General features: G+C 47.9%; 1 protein-coding gene and 1 long non-coding RNA gene across 4 annotated transcripts in view; one reads left to right on the top strand and one right to left on the bottom strand.

The window, feature by feature from the left end:
• MED14 (mediator complex subunit 14) overlaps positions 1–24,412 on the bottom strand; it is a 1,095,522-nt gene that overhangs the window by 345,254 nt on the left and 725,856 nt on the right. For all 3 annotated transcript variants that reach the window (XM_086934128.1, XM_086934129.1, XM_086934130.1), the window contains exon 21: positions 12,728–12,997. In XM_086934128.1, coding sequence (XP_086790254.1) covers positions 12,728–12,997 — 270 coding nt within the window. The remainder of the gene's footprint in view (positions 1–12,727; positions 12,998–24,412) is intronic.
• LOC147697045 (uncharacterized) lies at positions 15,693–16,737 on the top strand. The gene is made up of 5 exons (XR_015299136.1): positions 15,693–15,786; positions 15,877–15,965; positions 16,051–16,138; positions 16,244–16,307; positions 16,610–16,737. It is a non-coding gene; the product is annotated as an uncharacterized LOC147697045 (long non-coding RNA).

Below are 24,412 nucleotides of genomic sequence, written 5' to 3'. Positions count from 1 at the left end.
AAATTGACATGTAGACCTAGACGTTGACAAAGTTCTATGCATGTCTTGAATTGATTCCTTACATTGCCTGGAGTTGGACCTTTCAACAGCCAATCGTCTAAGTATGGGTATACGAAGACTCCCATGCGGCGTAGAGCTGCCGCCACCACTGCGACACACTTGGTGAACACTCTGGGAGCCGACTTCAACCCAAACGGGAGGACTTTGAATTGGTAGTGAGAGGTCCCCACCCGGAATCGAAGGAATCTTCTGTGATCTTGCCGTATTGGAATATGGAAGTACGCATCTTGAAGGTCCATCGAACACATCCAATCCCCCTGCCTGAGATGTGGATATATCTGATGAAGCGCCAACATGCGAAACTTTTCTTTTCGTACATGCAGATTGAGTGTTCTCAAGTCCAGAATGGGCCTGTATTCTTCCTTCTGGCCTTTCTTCCTGACCAGAAAATACCTCGAGTACACTCCTTTCCCCCTTTGGGACACCGGAACTCTCTCGATGGCTTCTTTCTCGAGGAGTGTAGCTACTTCTGCTTTTAACCTTTGTAGCTGGTGACTTGATGTTGACATCGGGGAAACGTGTGGAGGTAGACGATGGAAACGAAGACAGTATCCATTCTGCAGCGTAGACAACACCCATTGATCTCTGGTGATGGCCTGCCACTCTGTCCTGTGATGCGCAATGCTTCCCCCCACTGGAGTGGGTAACGGCGCTGGGGGAAGTGAAGACTCATTGCTTCTGCTGCGCTTTATTGAAATTGTTGCCTTGGCGCTGATTTCCATTTCCCTTGGAATTGCCCTTGCCTTTGTACTGTGTCTTTTGCTGGCCCTGCTGGTTCTGGCCTTTCTGCCATTGAGGGGTTTGAACCCTCTGCTTTGAATAACCCTTGTTGTTCGAACGGAATTTCTTCTTAAATTCCTTTTTCTTCTCGAGTCCCACCGCTTTGAGAGTGTCCAACTCGGTCTTCATCCGCTGCATCTCCTCATCTGCACTTGCTCCAAAGAGATGTGCCTGAAAAGGGAAGGTTCAGGATTCTTGCTTGAGCCTCCGGTTTTAATGCTGTGAGGCGTAACCAAGATGTTCTCCTTGCTGTAACTCCGTGCACATAGCCATGTGCCGCCAGAGTTGCCCCATCTGCTGCCGAACCTATAATCTGGTTGGAGACTTGACTGCCCTCCATCAGAACCTCCTCAAAGTCCTTTCTGTCTTCTTCAGGGAGCTTTGCGGTAAATCTCTGAAGTGAGTCCCACAGAGACCTGTCATACCTGCCGAGCAGGGCTTCCGCGTTAGAAACTTTGAGGAAAGAGGCTGAGGTGTTACACACCCTTCTCCCCCATGAGTCCTGCACCTTGCTATCCTTATCCGGAGGCACCGTGGATGAGGAAGCCACCGCATTGGATTTTCTTGCCGCCGTAATGATCACTGAATCTGGCGGGGGATCAGCTTTGAGGAACAGAGGATCCTCTTCCGGAGGGCGATACTTTTTGAGAATCCTCGCTGGAACGGACTTCACCGTTGCCGGAGTGAGGAAGACTTCGTTCACATGTTCCATTATACCCGGAACCAGCGGCAACAACGGTTTGGGTGCTGATCTATGCTGCAGGGTTTCGAATATGACAGTCGTCTTGACTTGTGGAGCTGTCATTGGTACTCCCAGTTTCAGGGCTCCTCTGCCCAAAATATCTTGGAACGAGAAAATATCCTCAGTTGGAGACACTCTTGAACGTGGGCTGTTTGTAAGAGTCGGGGAGTAATCCCTGTGAGATCGTGTTCTCGACGAACTTGAAGAACTACTTGACCTCCTTGTGAGAAGTTGGCCCGATATGCAACGTTCGCTATTCTAGCGACCGCTATGTATCGTTCCAACGACCCTTATGGTGTTTGGTTGTAAGTCAACCTATAGACCAGCTATCCTAGTAGCGTGGATACGAGCAGTCTAAGGCTAAAGACTCGAGAGGGCGCGTTAAGCCAGTTGTTTACCACACATGTACCCCTTGAACACCCAGTGAAAGGACACCACACAAGTGTTATGAAAATAAACAGTATATTTATTAAGAATCACAACAGCCCTGTACTCTTTATGAGGACAGGGTACTAAGCACAAACCAAATCTCTTTAGCAAATACTTCAAGTGCACAATTAAAACAAGTGTCCGAGGACACGGAAAGGTTAAGGTCTCGGGTGGACCCGATAAGGCAAGTCGGAAGCGAGGGACTCGGGACCCTAGAGTAAAGAGGCTATGCAGGCACCGAAATGCCGAGTTACCTAGCCACGAGGGCTGCGGCTGCACAAGTCTTACAGGCGTCGGGGTCTTCGCTGACGAGCCAGGAGCCGGAAGAAAAGGAGTTGCTGGCCGGCGACCAGTGATGAATAGTTCGTAGAGATCCAAGCCTGGATCGGAGATTGATGATACCTGAAAGCAGAGGGGACCAAGTTCGTACTACTAGCCAGTAGTCAGAGGGTACCAGGAAGGCACCGGTTGGCCGTCACCTCGACCAGGTGAGTGGGCGACGCTAGGCTCGGCAGTCTCACGGACCAGGAGGCGTTGTCGGCGACCACGGTGGAGGTGCGAGCTGTCCCACGAAGGATGATGCTGTCGGCGTCGCTGGGCCCAGGATGGGGCAACAAGCCTTGGCAAATCTCAGGGCCACGTGGTGGGCCTAAGATGGCGTCTTGAGTGGACCAGGAGGGTCCGGGGTGCTTCTCGAAAAGATGGAAGCAAGGGCCAGTCTGGAGCAACCAGACCAGCAGTGTTGATTTCCGGATGTCGTCACAGAAGGGCACAAGCCAGCGGCTAGTGACCAGACAACGTGCTGAGCAGCGAGCAGAAGGGCCCCACGCAGATCGTGGAGATGCTGGGAGACTGCACTTCGATGCTGGAGCGGCTCAGGGTCGGGGCTTCTCGGACCCCAGAGCACTCACCAGAGAGTTACCTCGATGGTCGTGCTGGTTAAGAAAGCGTGCAGGTTTTGATGATGGCTGGTCCCTCGAGGTCTCGTCGCACCCACAGAGCACAGCTAAGCTGATGACGTGGGTAGAGGTCAGAGGTGCCAGGGAAGCCGGTTCTCGTCGAGCTGGGCCGTCGGATTCCTTGAGGAAGGACTTACAGCAAACCGCAGAGTTCTTAGATGGTGCCCGCTGATGCAGGGTGACTACTCCTTAGTCACAAGGGAGAAATCTTGAGAAGAGTCTCGAAGTCCTTTCGTAGAAAGTATTCTTGATTCAAAGATGATCTAATTTGGAAGGGTCCCCGCTCCGGCCTTTATTCTAAAGAAAGGGGTGGGTACATGACTAGGTCCTGCCCTAAGGGTGGGACCAGGAAGGGGGGTAGTTACACCCCTCTCCCCTGCCGGACTTTCCCCAGGCCAGGGCTGTCGCCCCTGGAACTGGTTCTAACCGGCAGATGCGTAGTGAGCACCGGGGTGCCACTCCGCAGTCACCTTCTCGCAAAAGCCCTACCTACCCAGAATACACAAACCCTGTCTGGGACGGTGCGAACACCGCCCTCGACAGGAAACCCTTTGTCCAAGCTCTCCTCGCTGGAAGGACTCCCAGCAGCAGGAGGTCAGACTCGTGTCTGTGGTGGCAGCATCCATTTTGTGGAGCTGAGGCTTTAGTTAACTTTAACCGGGGTTCACAGTTACGTACATGTCGTGTCCCTCTAGAAGGGCGGAATGCTAACCTCGTCGCCAGAGTTGGGGAGAGGGCAGCATCCCGATTCGTATGACACCTTACTCGACATGTCTTGATAACGCGACACCGAAGTTACCGATATGGTACGCGTCATCATGGAACAGCCATTGGGTCTTGATTCCGCAAGCTGCAACCGGGCTCGGCTCGGGCCAGAGCTTAGTTCACACGAGCCCATGCACTCTGCCTTCAGGATTGTCAAGGCCTGCCATAGGAGTGACTGATAGGAACTCGAGTGTCCATTGTATGGTTAGATATAGTGCTACTATATCTAAAGCAAAGTGTGTGTACACGACTTCGCCCCAGCTGTCACGCAGCCAGTTGTGTCAAATTTAGGAGGCCAGCCAGGGGTGGCATAATACATGCTGCAGCCCCTGGCGGCCCTGGGTACACCTATGCCCTGAGTTACAGGGTCTGATAAGGTGGCCCAGTACCAATTGGTAAATGCACCTAGGGTACATGTCGTAATTTTAGAAAGAGAACAGCCAGGCTGTGGGTCTGATTAGCAGGCCCACAGCCAGAGAAAGTCGTAAACCAGTGAAACAAAAGCGAAAAATCTGGGTGATCATGGGATTGCAGACCCTACTCTCCTACATGACCCCCCCCCCCAAACGTCGGAACAATAAGCTAACCTTGACCAGGTGAGTCTTCTTGTTCTAAGTGGAAATATCTGGAGAGCCCATCGGCATTGCCATGATCAGTACCAGGTCTATGTTCCACTGTAAAGTCCATCCCCTGTAGGGAAATGGACCACCTAAGCAGTTTGGGGTTTTCACCCTTCATCTGATTTAGCCACAAGAGGGGCTTATGGTCGGTCTGAATCTTGAAGTGAGTGCCAAACAAGTATGGCCTCAACTTCTTCAGGGCCCAAACCACAGCAAAGGCCTCCCTCTCAATAGCTGACCAATTCTTCTCTCTAGGGGTCAGCCTTCTGCTTATAAAAGCAATGGGCTGGTCTTGACCATCAAAATTCAGTTGAGAAAGAACAGCTCCCACACCCAACTCAGAAGCATCTGTTTGGACAATGAATGGTTTGGAGTAGTCCGGACTCTTGAGGATAGGCGCCGTGCACATGGCCTGCTTTAGGTCATCGAATGCTTTTTGACAGCTCGCTGTCCACTGAACCTTTTTTGGCATTTTCTTACTTGTCAGTTCATTTAGTGGTGTCACAATTGAACCATAGTTCCTGACAAACTTCCTATAGTAACCAGTCAGGCCCAAGAAAGCTCGAACCTGAGTCTGGGTGGTTGGAGGAGCCCAGTCCCTGATTGACTGTATCTTGCTCTCCAGTGGCTGAACCTGGCCTCCACCTACAAGGTGGCCCAGGTATACAACCTGTGTCTGCCCTATCTGGCACTTGGTGGCCTTGATAGTGAGGCCTGCCGCTTGCAGAGCCTCTAACGCTTTCCGCAGGTGGACCAGGTGATCCTCCCAGGTGGAGCTAAAGACAGCAATATCGTCAAGATACGCCGCACAGAAGTCATCCAGCCCGGTAAGGACTTGATTCACCAACCGTTGGAAGGTGGCAGGTGCATTTTTCAGACCAAAGGGCATCACCACGAACTGATAATGCCCACCAGGGGTTGAAAATGCGGTTTTAGGCTTGGCGTCCTCAGCTAACCTGATTTGCCAATACCCAGCTGTCAGGTCAAACGTACTTAAGTAGTTGGCCGGAGCCAATCTATCGATAAGCTCGTCTGCCCTTGGTATTGGGTGGGCGTCAGTCTTAGTGACTGCATTGAGACCCCTGTAGTCTACGCAAAACCTCATCTCTCTCTTACCACCCTGGGTGTGAGGTTTCGGCACTAGAACTACGGGACTAGCCCACGGGCTATCAGAGGGTTCAATGACTCCCAGCTCCAACATTTTCTGCACTTCACTCTTGATGCAGTCTCTAACGTGATCAGGCTGCCGGTAGATTTTACTCTTAACTGGCAAGCTGTCACCAGTGTCAACCTCATGGGTGCACCAATCGGTCTGACTGGGTGTTAGAGAAAACATATGTCTGAACGACTGAAGAACTGAGGGGACGTCATCCCTCTTTGCGAAGAGTTGCGAGAGCCATTGGTTTGAAGGGATCTGCCAGAGTCTCTTGACAGAGATCGGGCTCGTCCATTCCCAATGTTAAGCGGACCTGACAGTAGCGCTGGGGGCGCCCCAGTACCACTATCATGTTTGCTTAAGTTGGACCTGCTTAGTCTAACGACTTCTACCTGTCCCTTATCTGCCTCATCCCCAGAGGGATCCTCATCCTCATCGTCCTCCGCATCTTCGTTCTCAGTTGCGAGGTGGATGAGGTCAGGATCGTCTCTGGTTCCCTCAAGGGGAGGCATGTCTCCTTCTGGATTAGAATGGCTAAGAAGCTTCTCAGCCTTTCTGGCATCATAAGTCTCTAGGAGACCAATCAGAAAGGAGGTGGTGGGGTTAGCCCCTTGCTTAATCTTCCTAGAGGTACATACTTGTCGTAACTCATGGAAGTTAAGCGCAGTATATCTTGAGGAGATGACCTGTGGAGGGTCGACTGACACAAGGGGAGACTCAGAGTTTCCTCCTTTGTCCGACATACTGCTTCTAGTGTGGTGTAAGTGATGCACCTACCTACACTACGTGTTTATCTACTGTTCCCTTGCTAAGAGTTGCAGCCAAGGTGTGCTAAGCCTTGAGGAGCTACAACAGCTGGTTCAGTAGAACTCAGAGTATTCTAAGCTTTAGTTATATGTACTAACAGTACTTGTGTGATCTTTCAACAAGATATTCTTAGGATACGTGTGGTAAAACAACAGCAAGCTCAAATCCCACCGCTGCCACCAATGTGAGAAGTTGGCCCGATATGCAACGTTCGCTATTCTAGCGACCGCTATGTATCGTTCCAACGACCCTTATGGTGTTTGGTTGTAAGTCAACCTATAGACCAGCTATCCTAGTAGCGTGGATACGAGCAGTCTAAGGCTAAAGACTCGAGAGGGCGCGTTAAGCCAGCTGTTTACCACACATGTACCCCTTGAACACCCAGTGAAAGGACACCACACAAGTGTTATGAAAATAAACAGTATAATTATTAAGAATCACAACAGCCCTGTACTCTTTATGAGGACAGGGTACTAAGCACAAACCAAATCTCTTTAGCAAATACTTCAAGTGCACAATTAAAACAAGTGTCCGAGGACACGGAAAGGTTAAGGTCTCGGGTGGACCCGATAAGGCAAGTCGGAAGCGAGGGACTCGGGACCCTAGAGTAAAGAGGCTATGCAGGCACCGAAATGCCGAGTTACCTAGCCACGAGGGCTGCGGCTGCACAAGTCTTACAGGCGTCGGGGTCTTCGCTGACGAGCCAGGAGCCGGAAGAAAAGGAGTTGCTGGCCGGCGACCAGTGATGAATAGTTCGTAGAGATCCAAGCCTGGATCGGAGATTGATGATACCTGAAAGCAGAGGGGACCAAGTTCGTACTACTAGCCAGTAGTCAGAGGGTACCAGGAAGGCACCGGTTGGCCGTCACCTCGACCAGGTGAGTGGGCGACGCTAGGCTCGGCAGTCTCACGGACCAGGAGGCGTTGTCGGCGACCACGGTGGAGGTGCGAGCTGTCCCACGAAGGATGATGCTGTCGGCGTCGCTGGGCCCAGGATGGGGCAACAAGCCTTGGCAAATCTCAGGGCCACGTGGTGGGCCTAAGATGGCGTCTTGAGTGGACCAGGAGGGTCCGGGGTGCTTCTCGAAAAGATGGAAGCAAGGGCCGGTCTGGAGCAACCAGACCAGCAGTGTTGATTTCCGGATGTCGTCACAGAAGGGCACAAGCCAGCGGCTAGTGACCAGACAACGTGCTGAGCAGCGAGCAGAAGGGCCCCACGCAGATCGTGGAGATGCTGGGAGACTGCACTTCGATGCTGGAGCGGCTCAGGGTCGGGGCTTCTCGGACCCCAGAGCACTCACCAGAGAGTTACCTCGATGGTCGTGCTGGTTAAGAAAGCGTGCAGGTTTTGATGATGGCCGGTCCCTCGAGGTCTCGTCGCACCCACAGAGCACAGCTAAGCTGATGACGTGGGTAGAGGTCAGAGGTGCCAGGGAAGCCGGTTCTCGTCGAGCTGGGCCGTCGGATTCCTTGAGGAAGGACTTACAGCAAACCGCAGAGTTCTTAGATGGTGCCCGCTGATGCAGGGTGACTACTCCTTAGTCACAAGGGAGAAATCTTGAGAAGAGTCTCGAAGTCCTTTCGTAGAAAGTATTCTTGATTCAAAGATGATCTAATTTGGAAGGGTCCCCGCTCCGGCCTTTATTCTAAAGAAAGGGGTGGGTACATGACTAGGTCCTGCCCTAAGGGTGGGACCAGGAAGGGGGGTAGTTACACCCCTCTCCCCTGCCAGACTTTCCCCAGGCCAGGGCTGTCGCCCCTGGAACTGGTTCTAACCGGCAGATGCGTAGTGAGCACCGGGGTGCCACTCCGCAGTCACCTTCTCGCAAAAGCCCTACCTACCCAGAATACACAAACCCTGTCTGGGACGGTGCGAACACCGCCCTCGACAGGAAACCCTTTGTCCAAGCTCTCCTCGCTGGAAGGCCTCCCAGCAGCAGGAGGTCAGACTCGTGTCTGTGGTGGCAGCATCCATTTTGTGGAGCTGAGGCTTTAGTTAACTTTAACCGGGGTTCACAGTTACGTACATGTCGTGTCCCTCTAGAAGGGCGGAATGCTAACCTCGTCGCCAGAGTTGGGGAGAGGGCAGCATCCCGATTCGTATGACACCTTACTCGACATGTCTTGATAACGCAACACCGAAGTTACCGATATGGTACGCGTCATCATGGAACAGCCATTGGGTCTTGATTCCGCAAGCTGCAACCGGGCTCGGCTCGGGCCAGAGCTTAGTTCACACGAGCCCATGCACTCTGCCTTCAGGATTGTCAAGGCCTGCCATAGGAGTGACTGATAGGAACTCGAGTGTCCATTGTATGGTTAGATATAGTGCTACTATATCTAAAGCAAAGTGTGTGTACACGACTTCGCCCCAGCTGTCACGCAGCCAGTTGTGTCAAATTTAGGAGGCCAGCCAGGGGTGGCATAATACATGCTGCAGCCCCTGGCGGCCCTGGGTACACCTATGCCCTGAGTTACAGGGTCTGATAAGGTGGCCCAGTACCAATTGGTAAATGCACCTAGGGTACATGTCGTAATTTTAGAAAGAGAACAGCCAGGCTGTGGGTCTGATTAGCAGGCCCACAGCCAGAGAAAGTCGTAAACTAGTGAAACAAAAGCGAAAAATCTGGGTGATCATGGGATTGCAGACCCTACTCTCCTACATCTTGACCTCCTGGACCTAGTTCTTCTGCTAGAACGCGTCTTGGAACGAGATCTCTCTCTGTGACGAGAATGTCTCTTGCTTGAGTGCTTAGAACGAGACCTTTCTCTGCGGGGAAGAGGTTGGTCTCGATATCGCTTTATGCGCTCTGCCGTCTCCTTGTCCTTTGCCCAGTGGTGAAGAGGTCTATTCCACCTTGGGGAAAGATGAACAGAAGGAGACTTGTGTACGGGATCCTTCTCATGTGTACGCGACCGTTGAGGTCGATCCGTTCGATCCTGTTGCGATCTTGCAGGGGATTCGGACCTCCCCCTATTAGATGCTCCGCTCCGTCCATCCGAGGATCTGCCACTCCGAGATGATGAGGATGATGACGAAAGACTCACCAGAGATCCAGAGGGAGACCTTGAGCGAGATCTTTCTTCTGCAAGTCTCCGTCTCTTGGCGGGGGGATCCTGCACTGGAGATTGTTCCACCTCCACAGCCGATGCTGAGCCTGGAGACCCCAACTGTGGCTCTAGGGCATGAGTCTGGACCGACAAGTCACTTCCCTTGTCCCGAACCACCTCCTTTGATTTTGTAGGAGTAACGTTCTTTGTTTGTGAAGAACTTCTCTCCCTGGATCTTTGCTGATCCCTCGACGGTGGTGGTATCGACGCCGAGCGCCGAGCAGGAAGAGGCTCCCTCGACGTCGACCGTGATTTCTCAGTCGACCTCGGGTGGCGATGGCTGTCCTTCGACGTTGAAGGCTGTCTGCTCGACGTCGATGGAGGCTGTTTCGACGCCGATCGCCGTTGATTTGACGGCGACTGGGCGTGCCTCGACTCCAAATGCCGCTCCGACGTCGAACGCTCTCGTCCAGGCGTCGACGTTGGCTGCATCGACGTCGACCGATGTGTCCACAGAGGCTCCCTCGACGTCGAACGACCATGGCTAGTCGTCGACGGAGGATGGCTCGACGTCGAACGTCGGTGGACCGACGACGACAGAGAATGCCTCGACGTCACAGCATGACGATGCTGTTTCGACGTCATACGGCTCGTCGTCGAGCTCTTCCGCTGCGACGGCGACCTGTCCCTCGACGCTGACTGAAGCGGAGGTACCTTCAATGTAGACGCTGAAGACATCTTCTTCGTCGCCGTCGACTGCTTCTCCAACGCCGATCCCGACGTCGAATGTGAACCAGTCGGGGCTCCTCTCGACGTCGACCGCGTCTTCCGACTTTTCTGCTTCTTGGGAGATCTTCCTCTCTCAGAAAGTCCATAAGCTCTAATTCTCTCTCGATCCTTAAGAGTCCTGGAAGACAAAACCTGGCAGTGTTCACAGGTTTTAGAGGAATGAGAGTCTGGTAGGCACAGGATACAGACTGAATGAGAGTCAGTCTTTGCCTTTTTCCTTCCACATGAAGGACAGTTGTTGAAGAGAGAAGGCATCTTTAACAGGAAAAATACCTTTTTTAAGCACAAAAAGTGTTCAAACAGCACTATGTCTAAAAGACGTCGAGTGAAGTCAAAAATTCTAGTAAAAGCTGAATATTTTTTGACAGAAAGTCAAAAAGAAAAGGAGCTGTTTCACCAGGGTCCTGACTGAAGGAGCCGGAAAGAACAACTGACCTAACTGTCACCCCTGAGGCATGATGGGAAGCCTGGGGTCATGGCTGCCTTAAAGGCACGGTGCCAGTTTTTGTGAAAATGGTTTCATTTTCTATGATATTGTTTTGCAATGCAGCCTGAGGGCTAACAATGTCTATTTATAAGCAATTTTCAGGATTTATGAGTGGTTTGACTCATTAAAACACAAAGTTCAAGGATTTTTTGACCTAATGTGTTTTTTGATTCCTTACTAATTGCAGTTCATGTATATGTGTTTGCATTGTTTAGCCTCAGTTTGGGGCTGCATTGATGTGAGAAAAATGATATATGTACATACATATATGTGGAGCGAGATATATGTGTTTTATACATATATATTTTTATATTGTTTCCGGGGTCCCGCACATGGGCGGGAATATTCAGTGCTTATGACTTTGATGAGGATCCCCTGGAAGAGAAGTGCGCTATATAAATGCTTTGATTGATTGATTGATTGATTGATTGATGGCTCATACAAGGACCCAGGAATTCAGGTTGGATTGAACCAAGCTGAGGGATCGGGCCCACAGTGGAGGACCGGGACCTATATCCGTAGGAACACTGATATCCACACAGCTTCTCTTGACCAGAGTGGCGCAGAAGAAGGTGAGTCCTGTTTAGACTGCTTATAGTATTTCTTGGACTTCAACTTATATGACTACTTGGAGTGAGAAAAGAGCCTTTCTCGAGAACACATTTGCATCCTCAAGCAAGACCAGTCCTTATGCGTTGACAGGCCCTTACATGCTTTCCGAAAGTGTTCAGCCACATAGAGCTTTGCCTCGGGGTCTCGGATGGTCTACAGGTTCATACTAGTGCAGTTGTCACAGGACTTTGAGTCATGTGAGGAACCTAGAGACATACCTGGTGGGGGGTCTGTCACCATCATCGGCTTATGGAAGTCCATGCAGGGTTCGACGCCTGTAATTTTTAGGGGGGGGGGGGGGGGGGAAGCGACATGTCCTCTACACATTGTATATAACGTTGACAGAAATAAGTTCTGTCAAAAGACAGAAAGTAAGGAAGCGAGCTCCAGATCTGCAGAGAAAGGCGTAGTAAGAAAGGAACCATCAACACACTGGGTTGTGCCTGTATGTGGTTCTGGAGTCATTTCCAGGGCTGGACGTAAATGAACAAGGCACCTACAGGAGTGCAAGGGAATTGCAGAGAAAATTCTCCAGATCCTGTCTGCCGCCCTGGGGGGTTTCCACAAGGTGAGGAATCTGCAGTTAGGAGTATCCATCAGAAATGTTGTGTCTTTCACTTTATAATTAGCCATCATTGTAAGGTTTATCCACTTGCTGGGGTATTTTAAGACTGTACTCACAGGTAAAAAGTGGCTAACTATATCTGAACATTTTACTGACCTAGACCACCTTTCATTAAAATGCCATCAACTTTGATGTTGCAACAAAGAGAGGTGGGTTGAAACAAACTGTAAAAGTGCTGCAGCATTTTATTTTCACTAGCCATTCCTAACTTTGAATTTTTAAAGTTCTGGAGCCTTACTTTAAGGCCATATGTACATTTCAGAACAGCATCCTCTGTGGGAACTATTGTTTGCATCAGGAGCACCAGGACCACAATAGTGTGGCACTCAAATTGTAGTCCCAAGTTACTCCATTTGGACACTCTACTCTCTGTAGGTTGCAAGGAGTTTTTGTCAATGCTTATTCAGCACCCTCCCTGCCCCCATGCACAGAAGGTTCAAACTTTTGGATGAGCTATGCATTAGTCGTAACCCCATAGGTTTATCACAACAAGGTCAGTCCTAGCTACATAAAAGAAGTCATGTGGTAACTATGCTTACTCATTAATTAGAAAAACGGGAACTAGAGATTTCTGTGAAGTTATTCCAAGCATTTATCTTTATGTTCTGCACTTTATTTGTTTTTGTAAAACCGCAGACCTGAAATGATTTGGCAAAGAATAAGCACAGAGTTTTTTCAGGAAAAAGGTACAGTTAGATGACTTGCATATATTGAGAGGGAGTGAAAGAAAAAATTTATGTGTTGACTGTTTGGTACCTTGTTTACCACTTTCCAACAATTATGTTTGTAATCCATTACACAAAAAAACAAATCATTCATATACACAATCCAAAAGTCATTATTACCTTTAACCCTGGTGCAGGGTGAAAGCCTTCAACTATTTTACTGTTGTCAAAAAGACTGTACGCTCCATCACGTATTGCCACCACTCCGCGACTCCGGCAATAAATGTCAATACAATACATGTTCCTGAAGGCCAATCTGATGTGGGTGGGTGATTGGGGCAGGATTGAGAAACATTGATAAGCAGTGTTTGTCCGCTGTGTAAGACCCAGCATTGGCACAGTTGGGAGTTTATTGATGGCATTTAATGGAGCCTGGGTATCAAATAAAATCTGCAAGAGAAAACACACTAAGTAAAGGAAATCAAAGAAACCAAATAAATAAACAGCTGCATTTATTCATCAACTCATTTATAGCAGGCTGACATTTTATAGATGTAATACTGCCAAAAGTAAATTTGTGCAGCTATGTGCCCCATATACAGGTTCGTAAATTCCGGAAAACATTAAGAACACAGGACATAAAGTTCAATTTTTAATCACAAATCAACTTAAATAGCATGTGCGGATGTTAAAAACTGGTTGCCTGCATTACAATTCTTACTCAATAGAGTGAACAGTTAGGGAAGGGAAAGTAGACTTAGGGAGAGCAGGTCTGTGCATCAACATGTAGTGATAGGACTGGAAAGGATAAGGCAGCGAATAGCCTTATTGCCCACACTGTGCTAGGAAGTAGCACTTTTAATACATTTTACCTACCAATGAGGACCATCTCTAGTGTGAGGTACAACTAAAAGCATCATATGTGAAAAAGCTGTGATTTGCTCAACCAATCCGAAGGCTTAGAATGATGGAAGTAAGCATGGTAGCACATGGTAGCACACCCGCATTCTAAGCGCGGTGAGTGTGTGAAACAGGGACAAGAAATATACATTGACCATTAGTGTGTCGATTTTACTGTGTTGGGATATATTTGCAGGATAGATGTCATTATTACAACTCACATTCTGTCCTTTGTTAACAGCTGTTAATTGTACTATTCTCTCATGCGCCTTCCACCCATCCGGTTGGGTTCATTATTGTGGGCTTAAAATCAACAAAAATGAAAGGTGTGAGCAGAGCGCTATAAGAGCTACTAACACTAACTTGAGGGGAATGAAACCTAGTACAGTGAGGACGTGGTACTCGTCATTTGAAATGGGGACATGAACACTATAAGCTGCTATGTGGCATGCATTGTTTTATAAAATGGACTAAACATAACAAAACAAGTAACAAATGTCATGGATACGTTTAGATGAACAAGACATAGCACAGTGACCACAGGTATGTTTGGAAAATCTAATGTTTTGAAAAGGAAACATCTTAGTTGCAGCCTTTATTAAACCATATGAGGCTTTCCATCCTTCAATTATTCAGAGACTCTGTTTCCAGCAACTTACTCAGGAGACTTTGCAAGTGGACAGACTTATCAAGGCGCTGTGTCGCTTTGGGTACTTTCTACCTCAACATATAAACAGGCATTTCTTGGACATTGCGGCGGTGTCGTTTTCGGAGATACCAGTACTCCCTTTTCATTGGATTAGACTCTTGGAGCCTGCATGACTTGGCATAAGATATTATGAACAACTGGTGATGGAAAGCCACATATGGCCCATGGATGGTGATATAGCTGCTGTTGATATGGAGGCCTATATTGGGACTGATGGGACCGATATTGGTGGTATTAGCAGAGATGCTCCTCTGTAGGAAGAAAACACCCTGCCTTGAGCTCCTCAAAGGGGAAATCTGCGATACTGCAGCTTGCCTAGGGATTTAGCAGTCACTGTGTCTGTTTTGATGGCCAAAAGTGAATCATTAATGTGTTTTTGGTCACAATGTATTTCATGACTCTTTCCGCAGTCCACAATGCACCGGGACATAGACTTCACCTTAGATTATTTCTTCACCAGCGGTTGAGTAATGTCAGTAGAGTGTAGTGCAATAAGACCAAATATACGAACTGTGCATTGTGAAGGGACAGAAAGTGCAAAACCTCTTGGATTGCCATTTGCTTAAGGGGAGGAGTGAATGTGTATATTCAGGACTATAAGCTAAGAACTGATAGTCACAGCGTAACATTTTCCATCTGTAGCATGCTGTAGATGCACATGCTCTGCTTAGACTATAAAACAGTACATCCCCTAGGGTTTGCTAGCAAGCGGAAGATGCAGATGTTTGAACAAAGTTCTTGAAACTGTATAGCCAACTAAGGGCTCCTGACAGGCTTGAATGTTTACACAACGTTTGATAAATTATGTCGACAGAGTAGGAGCTTTACATATGTCTGCCATGGGATTTCTCCCTAAGAAGGCATAGTGGCTGGCTTACTTTGAGGGATAAGTGCTCTAGACACCACATATAATGCACAACAAGTCAGTATAAATTTAACAATCTGTACAGCACTGCCACCCACAAAAATAGGATTGCCTGTGGGAGGTTTTGGCAAAAGCAACAAAGAGTAGCTACTACACCCTACCTATGCACTTAGTTTGGCGTAAGGGTGTGCTTGCGTACATGTGGTGCCACTGGTGCCATAGTCCAGAGAAAGAAAATGGGCAAGTCAAAAGTCTTGTTTACATAAAAGGTAAACTATTATTTGGAAGAAATTTGGGGCTTTACTTAAAACTACTCTACATCTATGCATCTCAATAAATGTTTCCTCACCCGTTAGGGATTGCATCTCAATGATTCTCCTGAGAGAGAAGTGATAGAAATGAGCAAGGATACGTTCAAAAACAAAAAAATTTAAAAGCACCAAGAATAACATACCAAACCATACTAAGTCGCCATTGTAGCCTCAACGCTGATATGCCTCGGGTAGCAACATCAAAATAATCAGCATATCAGCGTTGAGGCTACAATGACGACTTAGTATGGTTTGGTATGTTATTCTTGGTGCTTTTGAAATGGCGGAGGTAGTTCCTGTTACGACTCTGCGGTTTGTTTACATGATGCGGGCATTGTCCGTCGTTTGTTTTTACGGTAGGTTTAACAAGCATGCGTAACGTTTCGGGATTATGCCACATCCTCCCGCAGGTCAGAGAAGTGAACGTTCGAACTGGTTTATTTTGTGATTACAGGTACGCTGAGGGTCACGTGCTTGATTGTATTGTCCGACCTGGGCCATTGAGCGGTAAAAGGTTTTTCATCGAGGTTTGTTGTGTTTACAGAAGCAGAGCGGATTTTACCGTTTTTCGTGTCTGAGAGGCGGCAGGTTTTGGAAATGTCTAATGAGCAGTAGTCATCAGTCACAGAACAGGTAGGTTTCGTGGTTGTTCGTGTGAGTAGTGAGGCACTGTGATTATCCCAGGACAGATGGTGATTTGAACTTTGTTATTTTGCAGTCTTTATCTTCGGTTAATGTAGTCATTTACTGTGACACTCTCTTCGTGCATTCTTTGCTAAGACTTCCCAGTCCATCGAGTAGCTGAGGTCAGTATATCAGTCTGTGGTATCACTCTTGGTTACATCTTTTTGGATAACATTTAGACATTTTTTGACCACCTTTTGACATAGCATTTGTATTATTACTTACAGTTGCCACGAGCGACAGACTCTCATGCCTTGGGGCATGGATCTTCTTACCTTGGAATTTTGTCGAGTAAGTTTCATTTCAACATTGTGTATGTTTTATAAACAGATGGTACATCGTACAAATGACTTTTTGTTTCTTTGAGTCTGCACTCTCATCTTTATCTCTTTTTTACCTTGTTTGTTTTCAGAGGTGCACTTATTTGCAATGTCATAGTTGTTACATTCATGTCCATTAGTACCACATGTTAAAAGTGATATAATTGAATTAGAATGTTGTATATAGAAATTCTAGTGGTTTTGTATTAGTCTGTGCCTTAGGATATTGAAAGATGAATGTAGTTACATTTGATTTATTTTTTATTTTTTCAGGTTGAGCCCCGGACGAAGGGCCTCTCGGCCCGAAATGCATAGGGCAATCCTTTAAATTTGTGATGGATTTCAAGTGCTACTGATGAAATTGTTATTTTGTATTATGTTTGTGTATGATTCAATATGAGTAAAAATTACCAGTTGTTGGTTTAACACACTTATTTGAGTTTGAGTTGTTGGTCATAACCAATGGATTGTATGTTTTTATATATGTAAAAATGGTAATTGCTTTTTGCCACTAGGAAGTGGAGCGGCAACAGTGCGCCAAGGCCAAGTAGTTCCACTTGATTTTGGTTATGGGTCGTTAAGACATCCACGGCTAGACAATCTCTAAGAGATAATGCGTTACTGAAGGTAAATACCTTGTTCATCTCATAGACTTCTAGCCACAGATTCCTTACCTTAGAATAGATACCCAAGCAGAACGTCCCCAGAAGACGATTTGCAAATCTGATTCAAACCAGAAAGTCCGGCAGGAATGAACTGGCAAAGTGACTGTCCAGACGGACCTGATTGTCCAGGCAGTAAGGCTTGGTGAACGTGTGCTTTAAGGCCCAATTGGCTGCCTGGCAGATGTCCATGACCTGTACTTCACATACTTACGCAGTGATCGCAGTCTTTGCCCTGATGGAATGTGCACGCAACCCCTCTCATGGTCACTTAGTGGCCAACGCATAACAGGTCTTAATGAAGTGTACAATCATTTGGGAGGTGGTTTCTGTATGACCTTCCCTTTCTTGGCTCAGACATACCCCACGATGAGTTGATCGTCCACCTGGAACGATTTTGTGCAGTCAAAGTAGAAGGACGCGCACTTTTTGGGTCCAGCCAGTGAAGACCCTCCTCTTCCTTAGAGGGATGAGGTGGAGCGTTAAGGGTAGGCAAAGTGATGGACTGGCCTAGGTGGGATGGGGTGACAACCTTCAGCATGAAGCATGCCTACGTTGAAAAGTGTCTCAGAGTGGGAGCCCGCCTTAAAAATGGCAGCGGCAACGGCAGGTTCCCCCCATTGCTGAAAGAGACCTTGAACCACCTCCATGTGGAGACAACATTCATGATATGCTAGGCATCTTTGGGCGAGTTTAACTGTTCCAGTGCTCAGAGAGTCTGCCAGGTGCTGAACCACTAAGGAAATGCCCTGACATTCGAGACCTGTCCAGAGGCACAGGACCCCTTGACATGGGTCCACAACCCCACCCCATCCTGTTCGTTGCAGTTCCACATGGCGGTAGTGTTGTCAAGAAACACCTGCACTAGCCTTCCCTTGATGGAGAGTAGAAAGGCTTTTCAATTCCAATCGCATCACATGGAGCTTCAACAGGTTGATGTAGAGTTCGGAATCCGCCGGAGACCAGAGCCCTCTGATCTCCACCTCTCCCAGATGGCCGCCCCATCCTAGGAGTGACACGTCTGTCAATACAGTCAGATCTGGTTGGAGAAGGGAGAGGACTTACCTTTGACCCAATTGCGGTATGTCAGCCACCAATGCAGATCCATTGCAGTACCATCCGAGATCTGGACTATGTCGGAAAGATTACCCTGACGCTGCGCCCACTGGAACTTCAGGTCCCACTGCAGAGCTTGCTTATGTCAATGGGCATGTGTCATTAGCAGGAGGCCATGAGGCCTTGTGGCCCAAAAGCCTCAGCGCAAGTCTCACTGAAACCCATGATAGAGGCTGAAATCAGTGTCATAGCCTGAATATTCTGGACTCACTGTTAGGGAGGATAAGTCCGAAACTGCACTGTGTCTACAACTGCTTCGATGTAAGAGTTTTTGAGAAGAGGTTAGGTGGTGCTTCGGCACATTTATAGCGCGCCCCCGCGACTGTAGGAGGTCCACCATAGTCTGGAGGTGGGAGACTAACGCCTGGGGCGAGCTCGCCTTCAAAAGTCAGTCGCAGAGATAGGAGAAGACTAGTAACCCTGATCTTCGCAGATGAGCTGCAACCACCACCATCACCTTGGTGAACACCAGAGGGGTGTTGTTAAGGCCAAAGGGGAGCATGGGAAACTTAAAGCGGCCTACCTTGACCTGCCTTGACCTGCAGTAACGTCTGTGGGCAGGCAGGACGGAAATGTGGAAGTATGTGTCCTTCAAGTCCAACGCTACCATCCAATCTCTCAAGAACCAGGGCAGACAGGAATTGAGCGAGTATGGGCATTTTGACTTTCTCCTTTTTCTGAAAGAAACTGAGAGAGTGCCGGGTCAAGGATAAGATAAAGGCCTCCGTCATTCTTGGGCACTAGAAACTAGCAGGAATAACAACTGCAACCTATTTCTGATAGCAGCGTCATCTCTGTTGCTCCAGTGGCCAAGAGTGCCCAAACTTCCTGGCAGAGTAATGAGGTGTGGTCCGATGTCAGTCTATCGTAAGAGGGTGGCATGGGTGGAGGAGTAGTCACAAAGGGGAGGCAGTAGCCCCTTTGGAAAATCTAGAGAAACCAGCAGTCTGATGTTATAGACCTCCAGTGGTGCAAGTGATGGCGTACTCTGCACCCCCTCCCCCAACGGATACCCATGATGCTCAGATGGGACACTAATCAGGTTTTAAGACTATGGATGACCGGTGGTGTTGGGCTGACTTATGGCTGCAGTGCTTAATTTGTTTAAAAAAAAAAAGTGCAGGTGCTGAAAATTTTGCCAAGGAGGCCACAGCTCACTTCTTCCTCCGGTGAGCCCCACTTTCAACACTCTCACTGCCTTACTCTCTATCTTCTAAACTTGATCTGTTGTCTGTCCCCTACGTCTTTGCTCTAAGAGTCTATCTTCTCACCTCTCTAATTGTTTTCTATCATCGTTGTCACACCTGGTGTGTTACCTTATCCTCAGCATTTCTGATTTGCCCTCTATTCATTCTACCCCTGCCCTTTTTCCTCTTCACTTTTATCCATGCTCAGCTCTCTCTCCCCTCGATCTTGTCTCTTTACGATCACTCTTCTAGAAGTGATTAGCTGTGTCTCCGTTTTATCATTTGTCTGCTTCTGTTTCCACTGTCCTCCTGGCCTCTACATCCTTTCATTCTGTCTTCTCTCTTCTTCACATCATGGCTGCTTTCTCTTTGTATCTGATTTGCTCTCCTTTTCTTCTACTTAGCTCTGTCTTATCTCTCGCCTCTCCTGTTTCTTTCTCCTCTTTACTCCTGCTCTCATCTATAACACTGCTGCTGCCTGTGAGCCCTGTCGCCAGCCTGTACATGTCCCTGCTATTTTGAACTCTGCGTTTTCCTGTTGTCTTTCCTAAAGAAAAGGAAGATGAAGATGACGTGTTTTACTTTCTTACCCCAGTGCAAAAACAAAATGTACACCAAATGAAAATTCTTTTTTGCACATATTAATCAGTGCAGTATAACTGGGTTATCTACAGAACAGGTAGCTGGGGGTGTACTACATCCTCAGCTATGCACGGCTGGGCATCCTGCAGGCCATGGAGGTTCTGGTTACGGTGCTGGAGACTCAGGACCCGGGATCGGTGTGGTTGGAGGCACAGGAGAGGTTTCCCTGGGCGCCGGAGAGCCCCTCCATGTTGGAGAATGCTCCGGAGTCACCTGCGGTGAAGGAGAAGGCGAGATGCCATTCTTCCTATGACAAATGCAAAAATAGCAGTTGATGGACAGAATGCAGAACAGAAGTCATACATTCACCCCAGTACAGATATCTGTGCCTAAATCCATCGTTTTTTTGGCTCACCATGGCATTCCAGTTTGAACCCAGCCATATGCAAATCAGTCTTGACCATGTGCCCCATTTTATTTATTTATTTATTTGTTTATTTATTAAATTTATTAAGCGCGACAGCTACCCGTAAGGGTTTCCCGGCGCTGAAAGACAATTGCAGCAAAATACAATCCAAGGGGAAAATTATTGGACAAAAAGCCAGGTCTTTACGGCTCTACGGAAGAGAATATGAGAGTTCTCCATCCGCAAGTCCAAGGGAAGAGAATTCCAGAGTTTGGGTCCTAAGGTATCGAAAGAGCGACCGCCCATTCGCAAGAGTCTGAACTTAGGAATACAAAAAAGGTGTTGGGAAGAAGAACAAAGTGAACGAGCAGGAACATAAGGTTTAACGAGGGACTGAAGATAGGAGGGGGCGACTCCAATCTGGATCTTGTGCATGAAGCACAGTGCCTTGAATTTTACCCGGTTGTCAAGATTGAGCCAGTGAAGCTCCTTGAGACGCTCAGTGATATGATCACGTTTTCGACAACCAGAGAGAAGCCGTGCAGCAGCATTTTGAACCAATTGGAGACGGTGCATGGTAGACCCCAGGTAGAGCACGTTCCCGTAGTCTAGTCTGGAGGTCACCAAGTCCGTCATTACAGATCTCTGGGTGTTAGAAGGCAAATTCTAAAAGATTTTTCTCAACCACCTTAGGATGGTAAAACAGGTGGCTGCAACTTTGTTGGCCTGGTCTTTCATAGATAGATCATTATCAATAATGACCCCGACATTGCGTACTCGTTCAGATGGAGTGGGTAAGGAAACCATGGTCGATGGCCAGTGTCTCGGGCTCCAAAGATCGGGTTTGTTTATAAAGACTAATACCTCCGTCTTATCGCTATTTAATTTCAGAAAATTGCGATTCATCCAACGGGATATTTTGGTGAGACCCGCTTGCAAAGATGAGGAAGAGGTGGGATCAGCTTGGGATAGGGAAAACACAATTTGCGAATCATCAGCGTAAGTAAATAAATTCAGACCAAAACAATGAGCAATATGGGCCAAAGGAATAACAAAAATTGAAAAGAAGAGGACTAAGAATAGAACCCTGGGGCACACCATGTGGGGAAACATAAGTATTGGACGTAGACTTGTGAGAAAAGATTTGGAAAGTCCGGTCAGAAAGGAATGACGAAAGCCAATGCAATGCTTTTTTGCCAATGCCGAAAGAAGCAAGGTTGTTAAGATGGATACTGTGAGATACAGTATCGAAGGATGCACTGAGATCAAGCAATATCAGTGCAGCCGATTCGCCTCGATCTAGTAGTAGGCGAAGATTCTCAGTCACTCCTAGAAGGGTGGTTTCTGTAGAGAATCCCTGACGAAAACCAGATTGAGAGGGGTGAAGAAGATTGTTAGTTGCTATAAAATGCGATAAATGCAGATGAATATGCCTTTCAAAATTTTAGAAAAGGCAGGCAGTAATGAGATGGGACGAAATTTGAAGCAACATTGGGATCCGCTGTTGTTTTTTTTAATAGCGGGGTGACCATTGCGTGCTTCCAACAACTATGGACAGTAGCCGAGCTAAGTGAGGAATTGAGTAAAGTGCAGATCATAGTAAGTTGAGGGAGCTCTAACTTACGTAAAATTGAAATAGGTAAGGGATCAATTGGAGAGCCAGACTTAATATTGTTTAAGATCTCTAGTAGAGAAGAAGGAGAAAGATTAGGCCAAGTCAATAGTGAGGCCGAAGGTGAACAAGGTTCGGTGAGAAGAGAGAAGGAGTCTGCGCCATTGCTCATAATGGAGGATGAATAAGTTAAGGCATTGTTGTCGTCACGGGCAGCAATATCCTGGTAAATGTTTTCAATTTTAGAAATAAAGTACTGGGCAAGTTCATCACATTTACTGCTGGAGAGAGGGGTGGGTATAGCAGTAGTTTGTGAGCCAGCAAGATCTCTGACTACATTGAACAATATTTTAGATTTGTTCATTGCTTCAGTGATCATTTCATTAGCATAGGTGGCTCTAGTGTGAGCGCAAGCCTTGTGATATTGCTTTAGTTCCGTTTTATATATAAGACCGGCTGGGATGGAGTAGTCCTTTCTTCAGGCACGTTCCAATTTTTTGCATTGGGATTTTTGAAGACGAAGTGTTTCATTGTACCAAGGGGCAAGTGACTTATGAACAGTTATTTTCTTTTTAGCAAGGGGGAGACAGATGTTGATAGCTTCAAAAAGCCAGGAATTCACTGAGCTGGCAGCCGCTTCCATGTCATCCAAACCTAGTGGATAATTAGGCGCAAGGTCGAGCAGGGCTTTATTAAAAGCAACAATATCAAAATTCTTCCAGTCTCGCTTCCTGATGTTCACAGAAGGGTTGTAATTAGACTGTGCTTCATTCATTCATGGAACAGTCCAGCCCGACCTGCCAAACCAGGTCCTCCCTGGACTGGAAACAAGCATCCTAGGACCGTATTCAGGCTTTCAGCCCTCATCAGCCAGGATAGCTTGATTCCAGTGGCATGCAGAGCACTGGAGTCACGTCTGAGCATACCTGTCCCACTCGGGGTGACAACTACTAAAACAACAGTTGATGGACAGAATGCAGAACAATGTCATAGATTCACTCCGGTACAGAGATCTGGGCCTAAATCCATTGTTTTTTTTGCTCACCGTGCCATTCCAGTATGAACCCAGCCATATACCTGTCCCACTCGGGGTGACAAATGCAAAAACAACAGTTGATGGACAGAATGCAGAACAATGTCATACATTTGCATGAGTCACAGGGCTAGACTGATTTGCATATGGCCATGCCTGGACTGGGGTGGTGGAGTGAGCTAAAGAATGATGGATTAAACCCAGATCAGTTGACTGGGAGTGAGTGTTTGATTTGCTCAAACGCTCAGTCCATCATCCCCTTTAGTAACGCTTTGTTCGCCTTAAGCTGGCAGGGTATGCCCAGACGTGGGTCCCTTGCTCACTTTGCAACTGGATTCAAGATAGCCTGGCTGATGAGGGTTATGAACCCAAAACCGGTCCCAGGATGCTTTTGTCCGGTCGGGGGAAGACATGGCTTGGCAGGTCGGGCTGGACTGTTCCCATGAGGCACAGGGTCAGACTGATTTGCATATGGCCATGTCTGAACTGGGGTGGTGGAGTGAGCTATAGAATGATGATGGATTAAACCCAGATCAGTTGACTGGGGGTGAGTGTTTGATTTGCTCAAATGCTCCTTTCATCATCCCCTTTGGTATCACATTCTTCCTATGACGCCGTAGAACCGGGAATGCAGACTTCAAAGACTTGTCCTTTGAAGAGGGAATGCTTGGATCCATGACGCTGCTTCTTAAGTTATACAACAGGCCTGATGGCACTCGCGATGAAACGCGTCGCCGAGCGATAGCCGCCTTGGAAACTCCCGTGCGCAGTACTGCTGACATTACGTGTTCTCTTCGGAGGTGAATGAATCTAAGCAAGGTTCTCCCCACTGTTGAAAGAGACCTTGAGCCACCTCTGACTGGTGACGCCATTCATGATGCGGTAGGCATCGACGACAGATCGTCCACCCTGTAGTTCAGAGAACCTGCCAGGTGTTTAACCATCAGGGTTATGCACTGCTGTTCCAGCCATGTCCAGAGACGCAAAGCCTCCAGACATAAGGTCCACGGCCCCACCCCGCCATGCTTGTTGCAGTACCACATGGCGGTGGTATTGTCTGTGAACACCTGCACTAACTTCCCCTTGACAGAGGGTAGAAATGCTTTCAATGAAAGGCGAATCGCTCGGAGCTCCAACAAGTTTATGTGGAGCCCCGTCTCTGCCGGAGACCAGTGACCCCTGATCTCCATCTCTCCCATGTGGCCGCCTCATCCCAGAAGTGACGCATCCGTCACAATTGTGAAATCTGGTTGGGGAAGGGAGAGACGTCTGCCGGTGACCAAATCTTGGTTCGTTAACCACCACTGCAGATCCTTCGTTGTTCCTTCAAAGATCTGAACCACGTCAGTGAGATCGCCCTGATGCTATGCCCATTGGAAATTTAAGTCCCACTGCAGAGCCCACATACGCCATCTCGTGTGACTTACCAACAGGATGCAGGAGGCCATGAGGCCCAACAGCCTCACCAAAATCCAGGA

Source organism: Lissotriton vulgaris, chromosome 8, assembly GCF_964263255.1.
Source record: "Lissotriton vulgaris chromosome 8, aLisVul1.2, whole genome shotgun sequence".
Classification (NCBI taxonomy): domain Eukaryota; kingdom Metazoa; phylum Chordata; class Amphibia; order Caudata; family Salamandridae; genus Lissotriton; species Lissotriton vulgaris.
This window is presented reverse-complemented; position numbering and strand designations above follow the sequence as displayed.